We start from the raw sequence: 15,918 nt of genomic DNA, 5'->3' as shown, positions 1-15,918 counted from the left end.
TTTTGACTCAGCAGGAAGGTAAGTAAGAAATAGAATCTCGTATTTAAGTTTCTTGTGTACCTGTCAAAACTAGTTTCTACGTACCCTTGTAATTTATTGAAAATATGTGTGAAAATGTGTGAAAATGCAATTCAAAAACTTAAAAAAAGTAGCTTGTTAAAACTTATGCGTAGATTTATTCAAACAAGCACCGTCAAACTGAATTAATATTGCTGGCTCTGTAAATTTGAAGTCTGTGGTGTGACTCGATACAACATCCCAACGCTGACACCCCACTGACACCTCTGGGTGGGTAATGCCCCGACAGTTGAAAGTTAAATCAATGAACTCCATGAATGACCCGACACAATACGTGTTGACACTTGACATTTCATACCGCACACCGACATCACAGGTGAATGGTGAATTGGTGATACATCCGACTGCTTTAATCCCCAATTGTGTACTTTATGCAATGTTGCAACAGATAATTACAAATCTCTTTTTGAGTTGGTAACGGACACACTCAAATAAAATAGTAAATATGTTATTTTTAAAAACTAAATAAATAAGTAAATAGCAATTATTAAAACTAGACCTAACATTTGATAATCTTCTTCTTTTGGCTCCCCGTTGAAAGTATTGACTATTTCAGATTTAATTAAAAAAAAAAACAATCCAATCAAAGACTTCAACCATAAACAAAAGATTATAATTCTTATGTATAGGCTTGTCATTAAAAATGATGGTAGTGTGCACATTGTAGTATGTTTAATGTTTTATTTCTAAAAAAAAATATGATGAAAGCATAATTTCAAAATAATATTAGCTCGATGCACTTCACCATATAAAATATAACTGTGGAAAATTTTAATCACCTACGTTTCCGCATTTTTCGTCAAAATGGATCCAAAGTTTTTCGCTCGCGTATATTAATATATTATATGAATGATAGTATGTCTCCGAGTGATGCCGTTACGCAGCATATTGAAATAAGCCTTTCATAATTACTTAAATAATCGGCCAAGTGCGAGTCGGACTCGCGCACGAAGGGTTCCGTACCGTTATAGAGCAAAAATAAGCCAACATTTTTAATTTTTATTTAATTTTAATATTAATTATTAAAGTACACATATAATTAAGGCATTTGTGAAAATTTCAAGTGCCTACCTGTTGTCATCATTGGTACCAAGCAAAAACCGATTGAAAAATCACGTTTATTGTATGGTAGCCCCCTAAACTATTTAATTTATTTTGTTTTTAGTATTTGTTGTCACACCGGCAACATAGATATACATAATGAGTGAAAATTTCAACTCTGTAGCTATTCTTAAGTTCAAAATAAATTGACTTATTTTTAGGGTTCCTTACCCATAGTACGGAACCCTAAAAATAAGTCACTTTATTTTGAAAGTACACATCTAAGAAATTGTTCAGAAACAATTTAGAAATTTATCTATATGTTTAGTTTCTAGTAAAGATATTGATTGGTCTTACAATTAATATATTTCTATTCATCTATACAACATTACAATAGCTTTTAGTTAGTACGTGTGTTGACTGTAATCTCTGTGGCAATTAAGAGCTATGCAATATTACATCCTAATCTGCTCCAGGATACGCTTTCTGTTGTTCGGCTTTGATGCGTACGTAAACCGCTAATCTGTTAGCTCTATGCATCTGAGACAAGTGGATTGGAAGTCGATATTGATTTTCCTAATGCTGTTCTACACGGAATACTGATATACTAATCCCAGTAATGTTGTTGAAACATTAACACAGATAGTAAATCTTGATGTAATAAACTAAGCGAATCTTAACTTTATGCCCCTTTATTGTGTAAAAAACAGGTCTGCTTTCCTTTTTGTGGTGATTGGTGAATAGGAAAAGTCACTTGTCAGACAAAGATGGCGGTACAATTACACAGTTAACTGTGTACACATTTTTACTATTATCACGAGTTTGAGTTACATTAGCCCTAATTATCGGCTAAAAGAACAAGGAACTCGACAGATGTTGCAGGTTTTACTAAAACAATAGAAATTATACCTTTAGAGTACGAAAATACCAAAAATTCTACTAAAAATTTTCGTATCAATTAACGATCCTCTAGAGTAAGAAAATACTATTTTAATAATTTACATTTTGGCATTTTAAAGCATATTTCTAAATAATTTATTCCAACAGGGTGCAACGTAAGAAGAAGCTGGAACATCCACTCGCGGCGTATCTCATCAAGCCCGTACAGAGGATAACCAAGTACCAGCTGCTGCTCAAAGACCTGCAAGCCTGCTGCGCCGAGGGACAGGGAGAAATCAAAGTAAGTTCTTTATTGCTGCACTATTTGCATAACAGGAGGGTAATTAAAAAAAAATAATGAAATAATTTTTGATAGAAATCAATGTAAGTCATGTAAAAAAAAAATAACTGTTTGATTTTGGTAATAAATCAGTTATTGTTAAAATATGCAATGTAGTTTAGATATGGTCTAGATGTAGTCTTGTTATAATGAAATTTTTATTTTCAGTTTAAACCCACCCCATATGCTTTCTGGTGGGTCAAAATTAAAAAAATATATATTTATTATCAAGAAGATTCCTGTATAAATTAATGAAAGTAATTTCAGAGTATACATTAAATACGAAAATTAGGATGTGTCAACTGTAACCCATCCGCTTTTTTCGATTACCTCCGCAGCGCACGGAAGGAAACTTAGTTTTCTACTTCTGTGACACATTCTCGACCTTGTTGTCAGCTCGTGACCGTAATGTGATAAGCTCCGGGTAAAGTCTGAAAAATAATGGTTTGGATATCAATATACAAACAATATATAACTAAGAAGCAGAAGTATCGCTAGCTACGGGTACACTTATCAAAACGTCCCACTGAAACTTTCTGAAAATATGTTATCAATGATCGAAGACAGCGTTAGTGTATTCGGTATGCAAAATACTAATATTGTACCTACTATTTTTAGAATTATTTACTCTAGTACAGTATAAATTTGTACACACCGTACGTCGAATATTAGTTTCATAAGTTTTTGCGAAAGATCATAATAGAGTGAGAGACGTTTAATTATTACACTAAACGTGATTTAATACTCTTATCTGCCGAGAGGTTGTTATCGCGATTAGAATTATGATAAGATTAACTACTTACGACTGAACTAGTCGTGAGGAGTAACGTGCATCTTATTATGTTTTCTTGTGTTCGAGGAATTTGAGGAAACAAGTGTTACAGTGAGTTTTAAAGGATCGCATATGACGTTGTTTCATCTAAGTACTGGGTTTATCTACGAGCATGAAGTTTCCGTTGTTTACTTGTTTGTAATTAACTCGTCGATTTTCCCCTGTGTGTCGGGAGCAACAGTCCACTTGTATATACGTTATACGTATACAGTACACCGACATCACACTGGACTGTCCGAATAAGCACACGCGCACGTAACCGTGATTTCAGATAACTTGAACGTCAAAACAATGAGGTAACAGGTGCATGGCTCACTGTTATTCTATTGTATATTAACCCGCTAGCACCCGCGCCCCTAAAAATTACACGAGCACTCGCGCGTAGAGCATTTTGCTCACGTTTATAAATGTCGTTTAATCCAGGTTTCACATAGTAATATTTTTACTTTTTTCATTCTATTTAATAAAGTACACTTTTATTACAAAAAAATATAAATTTAAAACTTTATCAACGTTTACCTTTTAATTTAACATTCACGACAAGAATTTTTTCAATCTCCTAAGGCAGCATGAAGGAAAAAAAATGCACAAATAAAAATGTTTTCAAAAAGAAATCCTAGATATATGGGAAGTATTATATCTTCATTATATTTCCAAACTTTACACATATTATCACAAGATGTATGACTTTGCTCGGAACATAAACATTTTTGGCAGTGAATGCAGACCTTTTTTGGTCTTTTGGTTTTTGCGTCTTGGGCAAACCACTCAAATTCTGTTTGGTTTTCCTTGTCCCGGTAACTCAGATTCTAGTATTAAACATTTCATCAAGTTAAAATACGATGTTTCTTTAGAGGATAAACAATGACCACAACGAAATACATTCATCTTTTCGATCTCGATATATCTATAATAGAAATACGTAATAGTTTTCTATATGTAATTGATTGTACCGTTGGTTCTTGGTAGAAATGCATGTTGAACACTAATAAAACAATATTTGCGTGCACTTTTTCCACTATATTAAGAAATTATTAACAAATTACACGACCGGTTTCGAAATTAATCATCTTCCTAATAGTTTTCCGTAACAGTAATTTCATATCATATAATATTACAAAAAAGTAGCAGTAAAACTGTCGATAAGATCAGAAGTAGTTTATTCTTAGAAAAAAAAGTACCTACGTCGATACCCGCGCGATGAGCAAAATGTCGAACGATGGTACAGGGCGCAACAAACCTCCTCGTACGAGCGAATAGAGCACCCTGGCGAGAAGCTATCTGTATCCAGGGATGGGGGACGAAACAAAACTCAGCTACTGAAGAAGATAATATGGTCATAAACATAATTTAGATAAAAAGGCACGTGTTTTAAATTTACTGTGAGCAAAATGCTCAGCGCGAGTGCTCGCGGGTTAAGCACACTGTTTTCTATTTTGTTTGTGTCAAACCTTGTTGGGGCCATTTAGATTTATCAGGCAAATTTTACATCCCAGAGATTAATAATAGTCTATCCGGAAAGCAGAAAATGTCATTCCTGATAAATTATCTCATTTAGTAGTGCTTTTGTGATATGTTGTGGTGTAAATTTTACATATGTTATGGGAGCAAAATTTTTGAAAAGTAATTACAGTTAAAGTGTAAACATATTTTGTTTAAAGTACTTAAAAGATATAGGGCTCGTACGCGGTAACGAACATTAAAACACGTAGCTTTATGTGAACATGAAGACTTAGCTACTACAGAAAATACAATGTAATTATGTAATATTTAAACAGACATTCTTATATTATTTTACCTTTGTAAACATTGTTGCTTTGATTCTATTGTTATGACTATTTGATCTCAATTACACCCAATAAATCTTCTAAATTAGGAATATATTCCGATCTGTTCCGAAATTACATAAAAGAACAGAGAAAATATATCGAAGGCAGTGTCCGGGTACTACAATAATTGGTCATCATTTTTAGTAACTGCTTACGACAAAAATGGTACTCAACAGATCACCCCCTGCTGTCGCTGGTTCTCAGCAAAAACTACCTCTGACGCTAATTATTACCTTCCTGCACCGGCTGCCGATACCGAGTTCACTAGGCCGCGTCCCAAAAAGCGACAACATGATGATGAGTTTTCTACATTCATGTCGGACATTAAAAAGTCCATAGACACAATGACCAAACAAAAATGTGTTCTTCAGGAAAGTATCACTCGCATTCAAAAGCAAAATGCGGATATAATAAAATCTATGGACTTTATATCCAAGCAATATGAAGATCTAAAATTGAATCAGAGAAAAAACACCAACTAACGTACATAAAGAGTCTCGAGCAACAGGTCCAGGAACTCAAGGAAAGCTCAGAAAAAATACAAAGACAGAGTTCCATTGAAATTAGAAACATTCCATTGCAAAAACAGGAAGATCAAGTTGCATTGGTAGAGTTAGTCAAAAATATCGGAACTAAGATAAATGTTGCCATTGAAAATCAGCAAATAAGAGATGTTTTTCGTTTAAAATCCAAAAAAGAAGATAAATGTCATATCATAGTTGATTTTACATCTGTTATCTTAAAAGACAAAGTCATATCATCACTAAAATCATTTAACAAAACCAAGAAAGACTCGAAATTAAGTACAACACATTTAGGACTCGAAGGGGACTCCAGACCTATCTACATAACGGAATGTCTTACCCAGAATGCTAAAAAACTGTACTTCCTTGCTCGGGAATTCAGTAAGAAACACTCCTATGCATATTGCTGGACGGCACATGGCATGATTTTCCTGCGCAAGAAGGAAGGAGCTCCCTGCCGTCGTATTAAAAGTGAAATGGACCTAGACAAACTCTCACAGTCACATGATATATGACTATGTTATATTATTTTATTATACCTAATTTTATATTTGATACTAACATTAACTTTTAACAATTTAATTATAATTAAAATAAGTGCATATTTATTGCCTAATGAAATAATATGTTATTATAGAATAAGTTATAAGATGTGCCATTATACCACTCTAGTTTATAAAATTATTACCAACTGTCAATGTGAATTAAGTTTAAGTAACATGCCTACATTTTACGAAATAACTTTTAGCACCATACTACCTACCTACCACCTACTTATACTAATACAACAATTAATGAATTTTATTTACAGGCTTTACACACTACACAAATCTCAATGCGATAGAATAATATTATTACGTTTTAATTCTTACTTGAATATCATGTCACACCGCAAACGGGTTAAATATAAGTGTATCAATTACAACTAAATTTTCGATCCAACAATAAATAATATATCGCAAGACATCGATCTTGCACAGGTTCCACAGGTAACTGTATGTAGACCGGAAGAGTTACAAACAAATATGGAGAAGCTTCCTAGGTGTTTTAAAATATTACACATGAATATTAGAAGCATAAGCTGTAACTTTGATTTTTTACTTGTTTTGTTGGAGAGAATTCAGTTACAATGTGATATTATAGTCCTCACCGAGTGTTGGCTCAGTAAGCTCAATGCAGTCCCCGAAATAAAAGGTTTCATTTCCTACACCTCCAATTTTTGTAATCAAAATGACGGTGTTATTATCTACGTAAGGTGTGACATTCAGCATAATCTAATCCATGACATTTCGATAAACGATGCAAATAGTATTATTATCCAACTTCATCACACTGACGTCGCACTTCTGGGAATATATCGATCCCCGTCGTACAAAAATATTGATAAATTTTGTGACAGCCTAGATTCTTGTCTATCAAGATTGCGTAAAATAAAGTCCGTGATATTGATTGGTGATATCAATATAAACATTGTCCCTGGTTGCTGTGATATGAATACAAAAACATATCTGGATACCCTGGCTGCTCATGGCCTGCTTCCCTCACACACACATCCCACACGTCTTCACAACTGTATTGACCACGTCATGGTAAGAACGGATCACAGGTCACAAACTTTTATTCTAGACACCCTTATCACAGACCACGTACCGCTTGTGTTTGCCCTGGAATGTAGAGTCAGGCATAAAAACACAACGAACACTTCACGCACAAAAATCGATTACGAGCAATTAAATAGGGATCTCGAACTAGCTGACTTCAGTGCAAAATCAGTCTTCTGGTGCAAATTTAGCAGCGACGGTTTTTGTTGATGTGGTCTCAAAAGCAGTTTCGATGAACTCTACACTAGTGCGAATTCCCCATAAGAAGCGTCCTATCAAACCATGGATCACACCAGGCCTTGTACAGTGCATCAGAAATCGCGATAACATGCATAAAACAGTCAAACTAAATCCTGATAATGCCATTTTGCAACTCACGTATACCAGATATAAAAACTTTTCATATATTGTTTATAGTTTACTGCATGAAATATTTTACTACTGTCTTTAGTTATTTTAATATTTATTTTGTTACTATTTGCAAGCGGATATACCGTACCTACTCTTTGTGTGGTTACTACAAACTGAGATACCTTGTGCTGTAAACAAAGGCAACTGTGACTCAGTTCATACTAGTACGGCTGCCAATGTTTTTCCTATCAGTATACTTTGCATAAATACATATTGTGTCCCTCTCATTGTAAAAAATTGTAACGAAATTGATTAATAAAAAAAATATATTATTTATTTAATAGACAAATCAATTCGCTCAATAAACATCTTCAGCATTTTCTTTCAGTTACAACCTATTGTTATTTAAAGTCGGCTTCGAACAAACGATTGTGCAAATATTTCACCGAGGAAAAAACGTTCGGGCATCCATCGGCACACATTTTTTGGTGATTAATGTTTGTTTGGTGCTATTGGTATTTATAGTTACATACAATACTGTGTAGTCGGCAAATCAGAGTAAATTGGACGATACGAAAAAACATTTTGATACAGTTTTTAAAAATAAAGAGACAGCCGCGTTAGCGTTTTGCCACTTCTCTAGGGGGGCTGGTCTGATACAACATTAACCGAATGTTGATGAATTAACCGACGCTGTATCGATGTAATAAAAGTAGAATATTATGGCATTTCTGTAAAATGACAATTGTTGCGTTAATAGGTTACTTGACCTATTTTTTTCTTCATGTTAATCGCTTCTTAATCATCCATTTTCACCAAAAAAACCAATATTTTAATATTGTAAACAGTAGAAACCCATAAAAATCTTGATTAAAAATATGCCTTTTAAATGGCGCCGAAAACACTGTCCACAGCACTGTCCGCCATAGTGTGACGTCATATTTTTCTGTATAAAATACAAAAAAATATGACTTTCTTTATTGAAATTTTTTTAAAGTTCTAAATATACGTGTCTAAAAGTGCCCAAAATTATAAAATAATTAAATAAAAAAATAGAAATCATTTGTAATGTTGAAAACTTTTGGAGAAAAGTTTTGGCCATTTCATTTCCCGTCTCCAATAAATGGAGATAATCTTAATATATATAATTATTTCTTGTGTGCGTGTGTATGTGACTGAACTCCTCCTAAACGACTGGACCAATTTTGATGAAATTTTTTGTGTGTGTTCGTGGAGATTCGAGAATGGTTTAGATTTACAGTTTGGTCTACTGGAAAATGTTTTTTCAATTAATTTCTTATTTATAAGGAGTTGTTGATTTTGGAATGTTTTACATTAGATCCGGCGGACGGCGCTATCATCGCATTCAATATTATTCTATTTCAATTTTAGTTTGTCCTGACAGATGGTGCTACGATTAATTTGAAAAAAATTTTGTTATTCAATTCATGTGCTGATTAAAATATTAAATAAATAACACATAGGCTACAATTTTAACCGACTTTCAAAATGGGGGAGGTGTTATGTTCGTTTTCTTATATTCAACGATTACTCCGCCGTTTGTTAACCGATTTTCAAAATTTTTCTTTTGGTATATAGGGTATCATCCCAATTTGGTATTATATTCAGAAAAGTGGTGATCTGATGAAGGATCCATAAGTAATGTAGGGAACTCCTCAAAACTTATAGGGAAACATATGGTGACTTCGGTTTCGTGAGAAGTATTCTAAGCATATGCTACCAACAAGTAAGATTTTGCACCGAGATATACCTGGTATACCGTGGTTCGGAAGGTGCTGAGAGAATTCCTGATTCTTTATAGATACAAGTTTGGGAGTTTCGGCGTTTGTTTTAAGAACAGAAAGCATATGCTACTATGGAAATTACATTCTTCATCATCATCATCATCATCATCATCACTACCATATTATACCATTTCATAGTCTTTTAGATCGAGACTCGAGTTTGTCAAGCGATAATTAAAAAAAATCTAGATCTACCTAATATTATAAACCTGAAGAGTATGTTTGCTTGAACGCGTCAATCTCAGAAACTACAGGTCCGATTTAAAAACTTATCTCAGTGTTAGATAGATCATTTATCGAGTAAGACTCATCATTTATCGAGAAGGTTATATTATATTATTACTCTAAGACTAATACGACAGAAGAAACTCAGGAAAATGTGGGAAAAACGGGGGAAATATTTTTTATGGGAAAATGTACCTACGGATTCTGTAAAATTTCTAATTTATGCGGGCGAAGCCGCGCGGGACATCTAGTATATTATAAAACTGATGTTTTATTTGAATTATCCAACAAAATATATTTTACAAATCTTTCTAGGCTTATTCTTATTATTTATGTACAAATAAACTTACTTATAACGAGCGCGATAAATAAAAGATATTAAATTACGAGTCTGATGACGTCACATCCAAATCGGAAGTACCGCAAAAGCGTTTTCGTCAGTACAAATCACATTTTCATAAAATAAAAAATTTTCAAATCGACTTTATTTATCAATCATAAGCTTTTATTTCATGATAAGGGTTAAATACGATTTCCTAGGCTAAGTTCTACTAGAAATATGCATTTGTTCAATGAAATTGAATATAGGTCATGTAGCCTATTGTTGAATAGTTAGTCAGGAATTTTAAAATCAATCCAGTCGATACCGAGGCGATTCGTTTATTCGTCGACAGTAATTTGAATTTCAAAGTTACAAGATTTGGAGCTTCGTAATACAAGCGCTACATCACGCATAGCTGCAATCAAAGTGCAGTAACTGCTATGAGAAGTCAGCCCAACTTGCATATTAGCTCAGCGCTTATCTTACCAGTTAACGACATTCTGTAATGGCACAAACCCATTAAGGCCTATCGGCCCCAGATATTTGTATTTCATTTCTACTAAACACTGATTTGTGTTATGGCAGGAGTTATTCGTAGTAATTAACACTTATTTTCCTCGTCATATGATTCATTTGCGTTACACACTGGCGTTGCACAGTCCTTTAGACGGTTACACGCAATGCTTAAGTATTTGAGCCATCGTGCGAATAAAATTGGGCCGGCGCATCGCGATGGTTTTGTACGTCTTTGGTACTGAGCGTTTTGTGTCGTTGTGAGTGTGTTGTAACCGATGTGTTTTGTTCAGGACGGTTTGGAAGTTATGGTGTCGGTGCCGAAGAAGGCGAATGATGCGATGCACCTGTCCAACCTTGAGGGCTGCGATGTGCCCATGGACAGCCTGGGAGAGGTGGTGCTTCAGGACTCCTTCCAAGTGTGGGACTTGAGACAGATCATCAAGAAGTGTCGCGAGAGGAGAGTATTCCTTTTCGACCTGCACCTTCTCCTCGCCAAAGAAGTTAAGGACACCCACGGGAAAGCAAAGTACATCTATAAAACCAAATTCATGGTAAGTCTCTTTGTAATTGTTGATTTTGATTTAAGGCAGGAATTGAGTCATGATAATACATTCGAACTTCAAGTTGCTAGTTGCTAGTATAAAGCAAATGGTAAAACAAGAATAACTATTGTTACTAAGAAATATCTCCTAACAACAAAAGTTTTGAAGTAAGGAGTAAGGATTATTGACTATTGTTGAACTTAATAATTAATTGTCATACATATTTCACACATGAATTCACATATTAGTTAGGAACTTAGGAGGTGAGTGTGCAATAAACTCTATTTCTTCCGATATGTTCGCGGGAAAACCACGCGTTGCCGCAAATGACGACGTAGCCTGTGGATAACTAACATTTTATAACCTAAGGGCAATTACACATTTTCACCCTTAGAATTTGAACAAACCATCATCATGACTAATATGAAATTCGTATAAATATTGCAATTCATGGCTATACTAAAAAAAATTGTTACTTACCCATTTCATCCACTACGTCTTCAAACGTTTTCTTGTTCGAAACACGAACATGTTATATGAAGATTGATTAAAGTCTCTCGTTCAATTAGGCGTGCTCGGATTTTTGTCGGACCCCATCGTATTCGAAGCTTACGTAATTCATTAACGCATTTTTAATTGCTCACACTAATGTTTCAAAGGATTCACGAAGGGTACAAATTACAATGGATATACGTGTATGAGTCCTCGATGAGGGCTTATAGCCCTTTGTTATCCTTATCACGTGACTGATTAAAACTCTAACACAGGGTAACTTGTTCAAAGGGCATTTAATGAAATAATTTGTTCCTTACTTACTACTCGTACACACTAATTTCATTAATTACTACACATTAAATTCATACGATAATTTCATTCTTCAATCACGTCCAAAATGAGGTTTAGTATAATGGAAAGCGTAGAGTAGTAAAGAAATTGATTTTCAGATACTCTAATATTGCGCTTGTAGAGTATCAAAGTACCGACTGCAAAATATCATTTCACCATATTCGCCATTCAAATTTGCTAATTTAAAAATATTTTTTTAGAATCTACCTTGTATTGTCTTTTTAATTTGTCTAATGCTTTTAAAAACCTAAGTGGATCAATGATATAAAATATATATCATAATATTGGACAGATAGACTTTGGATCTTTTAAATTGTCATCGTGGTTATGATCGCCTATTGTTACGACCGTTGTAATATAAAAATATAATAGTCATTTACATGTTTGTAAGTCAGAAATGAGTTTAAAAAACATTATTTTGGTTCTTAAGGATGATCTTATTCTATTGTTTGTCTATTACACTACTTATCGAAAATCAATATTCAAAACTAATTGCCAGGAAACCTTTGAAACAAGTCAAGGGACTTGAAATTAATTACAAATAATATTGATGACCTTATAGTACTTAGTAGACTCGAGTGATATAAGCCATGTTATATCTAAAATTAGCTATTGCGCGCGTCTTCGTCAGTGCATCTTCATCATTACACCCCGTGAGATGGAAAGAAATAAAATCCTTTAGATGGCGCATTATTTATGATATATTAATTATATAGACAAAATGCCTTTTAAGGAAAACAAATATGATTAGTAGGTATGTATTTTTAACCCCCGACAAAATAGAGGGGTGTTATAAATTTTACTTGTCTGTCTGTCTGTCGTCTGTCTGTCTGTCGTCTGTCTGTCTGTGGCATCGTAGCATCCAAATGGGTGGACCGATTTTGATCTAGTTTTTTTGTGTTTGAAAGCTGACTTAATCGAGAGTGTTGTTAGCTATAGTTCATCATCATCATCAGCCTGTTCTGTGCTGGAAAATCGCGGTTCATCTGGTTCGTGAAGGGCCGAGGAACGACTTGCAGTCGTTTGGTGGGCTTTATATTTTGTCATTGTAGTTCGTGACATTTATGAATATTTACACATTAATGGAAAGTTGACCTGGTGCTGCAGCATCACCTGGTAATCAATAGGATACCCAACTCCTCACCAACTTAGAGCAATGGTTTCGTGTTTGGGCGCATTTTAATTGCGACAACTAGTAAGACGTAGACAAACAGTAAATTTTTGCATGCTGTTGCTGCAGCATCACCTGGATTCTATAGGAGCCGAGCTCCATATGAACCCAAAGTGGGGATTTGTTTGGACTCATATTGACGGTCTCATCCAAAAGGACACTCCTAGATGGTATTTATTGGGATATAATGTGATCCTGTTGATAGGAATTATTCTGCACTATAACCAACACAAGTTTAAAAAGCATGAAATAAAATAAAATTAAGAAATTTTAAAAAAAGTCCCGCTAATCAACTTTTAAAAGTAATGAAATAATATATTTTACTGACTTTAAGTTTAAATAATTCCTAAGTGTAAAGTGATATTTTAGTCCATAATTGTTGTCAAGGTGTGTCGGGGGACCGCTAATGTAGATGTTTGATTTCACATAACATTATAGTTTAAGGGTCAGTTCACAGCGAATTGAATCGAGACAATCAGTGACATTGCGATACAAAATGCAAAAGACACTGTTGGGGATCCCCCGACACACCGTGACAACTATTATGAACTAAAACACACTTAGGAATTATTTAAAAATAAAGTCAGTAAAATATAATATTATTTCATTACATTTTAAAGCTGTTTGGCGGGGTTTTTTTTTTAATTTCTTAATTTTATTTTATGGTCATAATATAGTATGTTTACTTCAGATGACTTATTTGGTTAGTCCTACATAATATCAAAGAACCCTTGTACAGGGTACGGTGAGGCAAGATAAAAGCATACTTTGTCAACAATTGTCCAAGATGCTGTAAACCTTACGTATCCCATCTCGCCTCATCGTCCCATTCATGTCTGTAGTTAAGCACTAGATATCCCCGCGAAGTACAATTAGGCACGTTGTAGCCCCGTGCGGCGTGCGCTGAATCAATGGGCGGTCCCGCTCCGTGCAAAGTGATTGTAAACATGCAGCCGACACGATCAGCTTTACTGTATTATGCACTTACTGAATCATAATTTGATTTATTTTTGTATTGTGTGTAGTCGCCTTTTTATAATATTTCCTAGAAATTTTAGAAGTTTTATTGAATAGAAGTTTTATATTAAAAACAATATTGAAAGGTATAGGGAAACCACAAACGTGCTGCCCACTGGTGACGACAATCCGAACCTTGTACGATTATTTGACATGAGGAGCATGACACTGCAATTTATTCAATTTTCCATAATATAAGCCTATACATGAGTACTAACAAGTGTATTTCCCACAGACGTCCGAGCTGGGTGTGACAGAGCATATAGAGGGCGACGAGTGCAAGTTCTCCGTGTGGACTGGCCGGCAGCCGATGGCCAGCGACTGCCGCATCGTGCTGAAGGCACCTTCCCTGGAGGTCAAGCAGTCCTGGGTGCGACGACTCAGGGAGGTCATACAGGTAAGTCATAACTTCACGAGAACAGTGCGAGCTCCGAGGAACTAACTGGTCACTCGACTATCACAAAATACCAGTGGCTATTTTGCAATAGTTCCGTGCCCCCGCAATTAAAATATTAATTCCGTGAGCCTGCAAGCGGATTATACTATGTATTTGGATTACCTTAATGGGCCAAACGGATGATTAAAGCAGTACAGCTTATTGGCCGTCGTAATGCCAATTTGGCTAAGATGCATGGCAATATTATTAAAATAAACGATGAGAGTGTAGCGACTATACAGATTTTAAAGATACGGAAAGATCCTAGTACATAACTAGACTTCTTTTTTATAACCTTTTTTATATTATTAGGGTTCCATACCCAAAGGGTAAAAGCGGGACCCTATTACTAAGACTTCGATGTCTGTCTGTCCGTCTGTCTGTCTCCAGGGTGTATCTCAAGAACGGTGATAGCTAGAGAGTTGAAATTTTCACAGATTACGTATTTCTACTAAAAACAAAATAAATCAAATATTTTAGAGGGGCTCCCATACAACAAACTTGATTTTTTTGGCATTTTTTGCTCTATATCAATAATGGCAGCAGGTAGGCACTTGATATTTTCACAAAGGTAGTTTATTTACGTTTTGATAGTGTGTCATGGTAATACGTGATTTATTCCTTTGCACCTTCTAAATCAAAAGCCAGGCAAGCTTATCACCCTCGCAACCCTGCGAGGACCTTGCTCGCTTCATGACAACCCTAGTTGGACGGAGACGAAACTACAGTGTTTCTAAAATCGCAGGCAAAAAAGAATTGAAAAACATTTTTTTCTTTGCCAAGTGATAATTAAAGGAAAGTAATAAAGTAAATAGAAAATGGGGGATTGGGAAGAGACAACCCTATTGTCAGGCGCTAGTAAATAAAATTTATTTTTATTGAGGGTTGAAATTTTTCGTTGTATTTCGCACATGATGTAAAAGTGTTCTAACATTTCGTTTTGCTTCAGTAATTGTTCGCAACGAGTTGTTAACGTTTCCCCTATAACGATGTCTGTCTGGCCGGGACAATTACTCGCTCGATAATAAACCCGACGTACGTTTAATATCCACGCTCGTACGCTGTGAGCCTGGCCAGGTGGACTAAACTTTTCCGAAATGGATTCATATTTTGACGTTGGTCACCACACTTTTTGACAAGTGTTGTTACATGCCTCCTAGTTATACAACTGAGATTATGTAATTTATACAACAGAATATTTTACACGTGTCACTTTAAAGTACAAGTGTGTCTGCTCTAAATACAATGAGAACACAATGACAATAGAGTCCCTATAGAATATCCATCCCGTGTGATTCTACACTAAGGGTATGATACAAACATTGTTGATGATGAAAGGTATCGACGACGATGTTAATTGGTGATTATCGTTTGCTGCGATTTATGTCCAGCTGTAGTTGTTTATCGAGCCGGCATGTCAGCCGCCAATTTCTGTTTTGGACAGGCTGATCGCTGATCGTTTTTTGACGGACGATCTGTGTGTAAGCCTGGGGGTTCCGAATACCCCTTTTACTCGTCATATCACTTAGGGGCCGAGTGCAATGCAATTTCACTCGAGCACCG

The 15,918-nt window shown here is 35.1% G+C and overlaps 1 protein-coding gene across 4 annotated transcripts in view; it reads left to right on the top strand.

Moving 5' to 3' along the window:
* Positions 1-15,918, top strand: part of LOC121738546 (triple functional domain protein) — a 149,740-nt gene that overhangs the window by 42,680 nt on the left and 91,142 nt on the right. For all 4 annotated transcript variants that reach the window (XR_006037302.1, XM_042130685.1, XM_042130684.1 and 1 more), the window contains exons 25-27: positions 2,167-2,299; positions 10,634-10,894; positions 14,155-14,316. Coding sequence is in view for 3 of the 4 variants with exons in the window: in XM_042130685.1 (XP_041986619.1) it covers positions 2,167-2,299; positions 10,634-10,894; positions 14,155-14,316 (556 nt within the window). In the remaining variant the exon portion in view is untranslated. The remainder of the gene's footprint in view (positions 1-2,166; positions 2,300-10,633; positions 10,895-14,154; positions 14,317-15,918) is intronic.

Source organism: Aricia agestis, chromosome Z, assembly GCF_905147365.1.
Source record: "Aricia agestis chromosome Z, ilAriAges1.1, whole genome shotgun sequence".
Taxonomy (NCBI): domain Eukaryota; kingdom Metazoa; phylum Arthropoda; class Insecta; order Lepidoptera; family Lycaenidae; genus Aricia; species Aricia agestis.
This window is presented reverse-complemented; position numbering and strand designations above follow the sequence as displayed.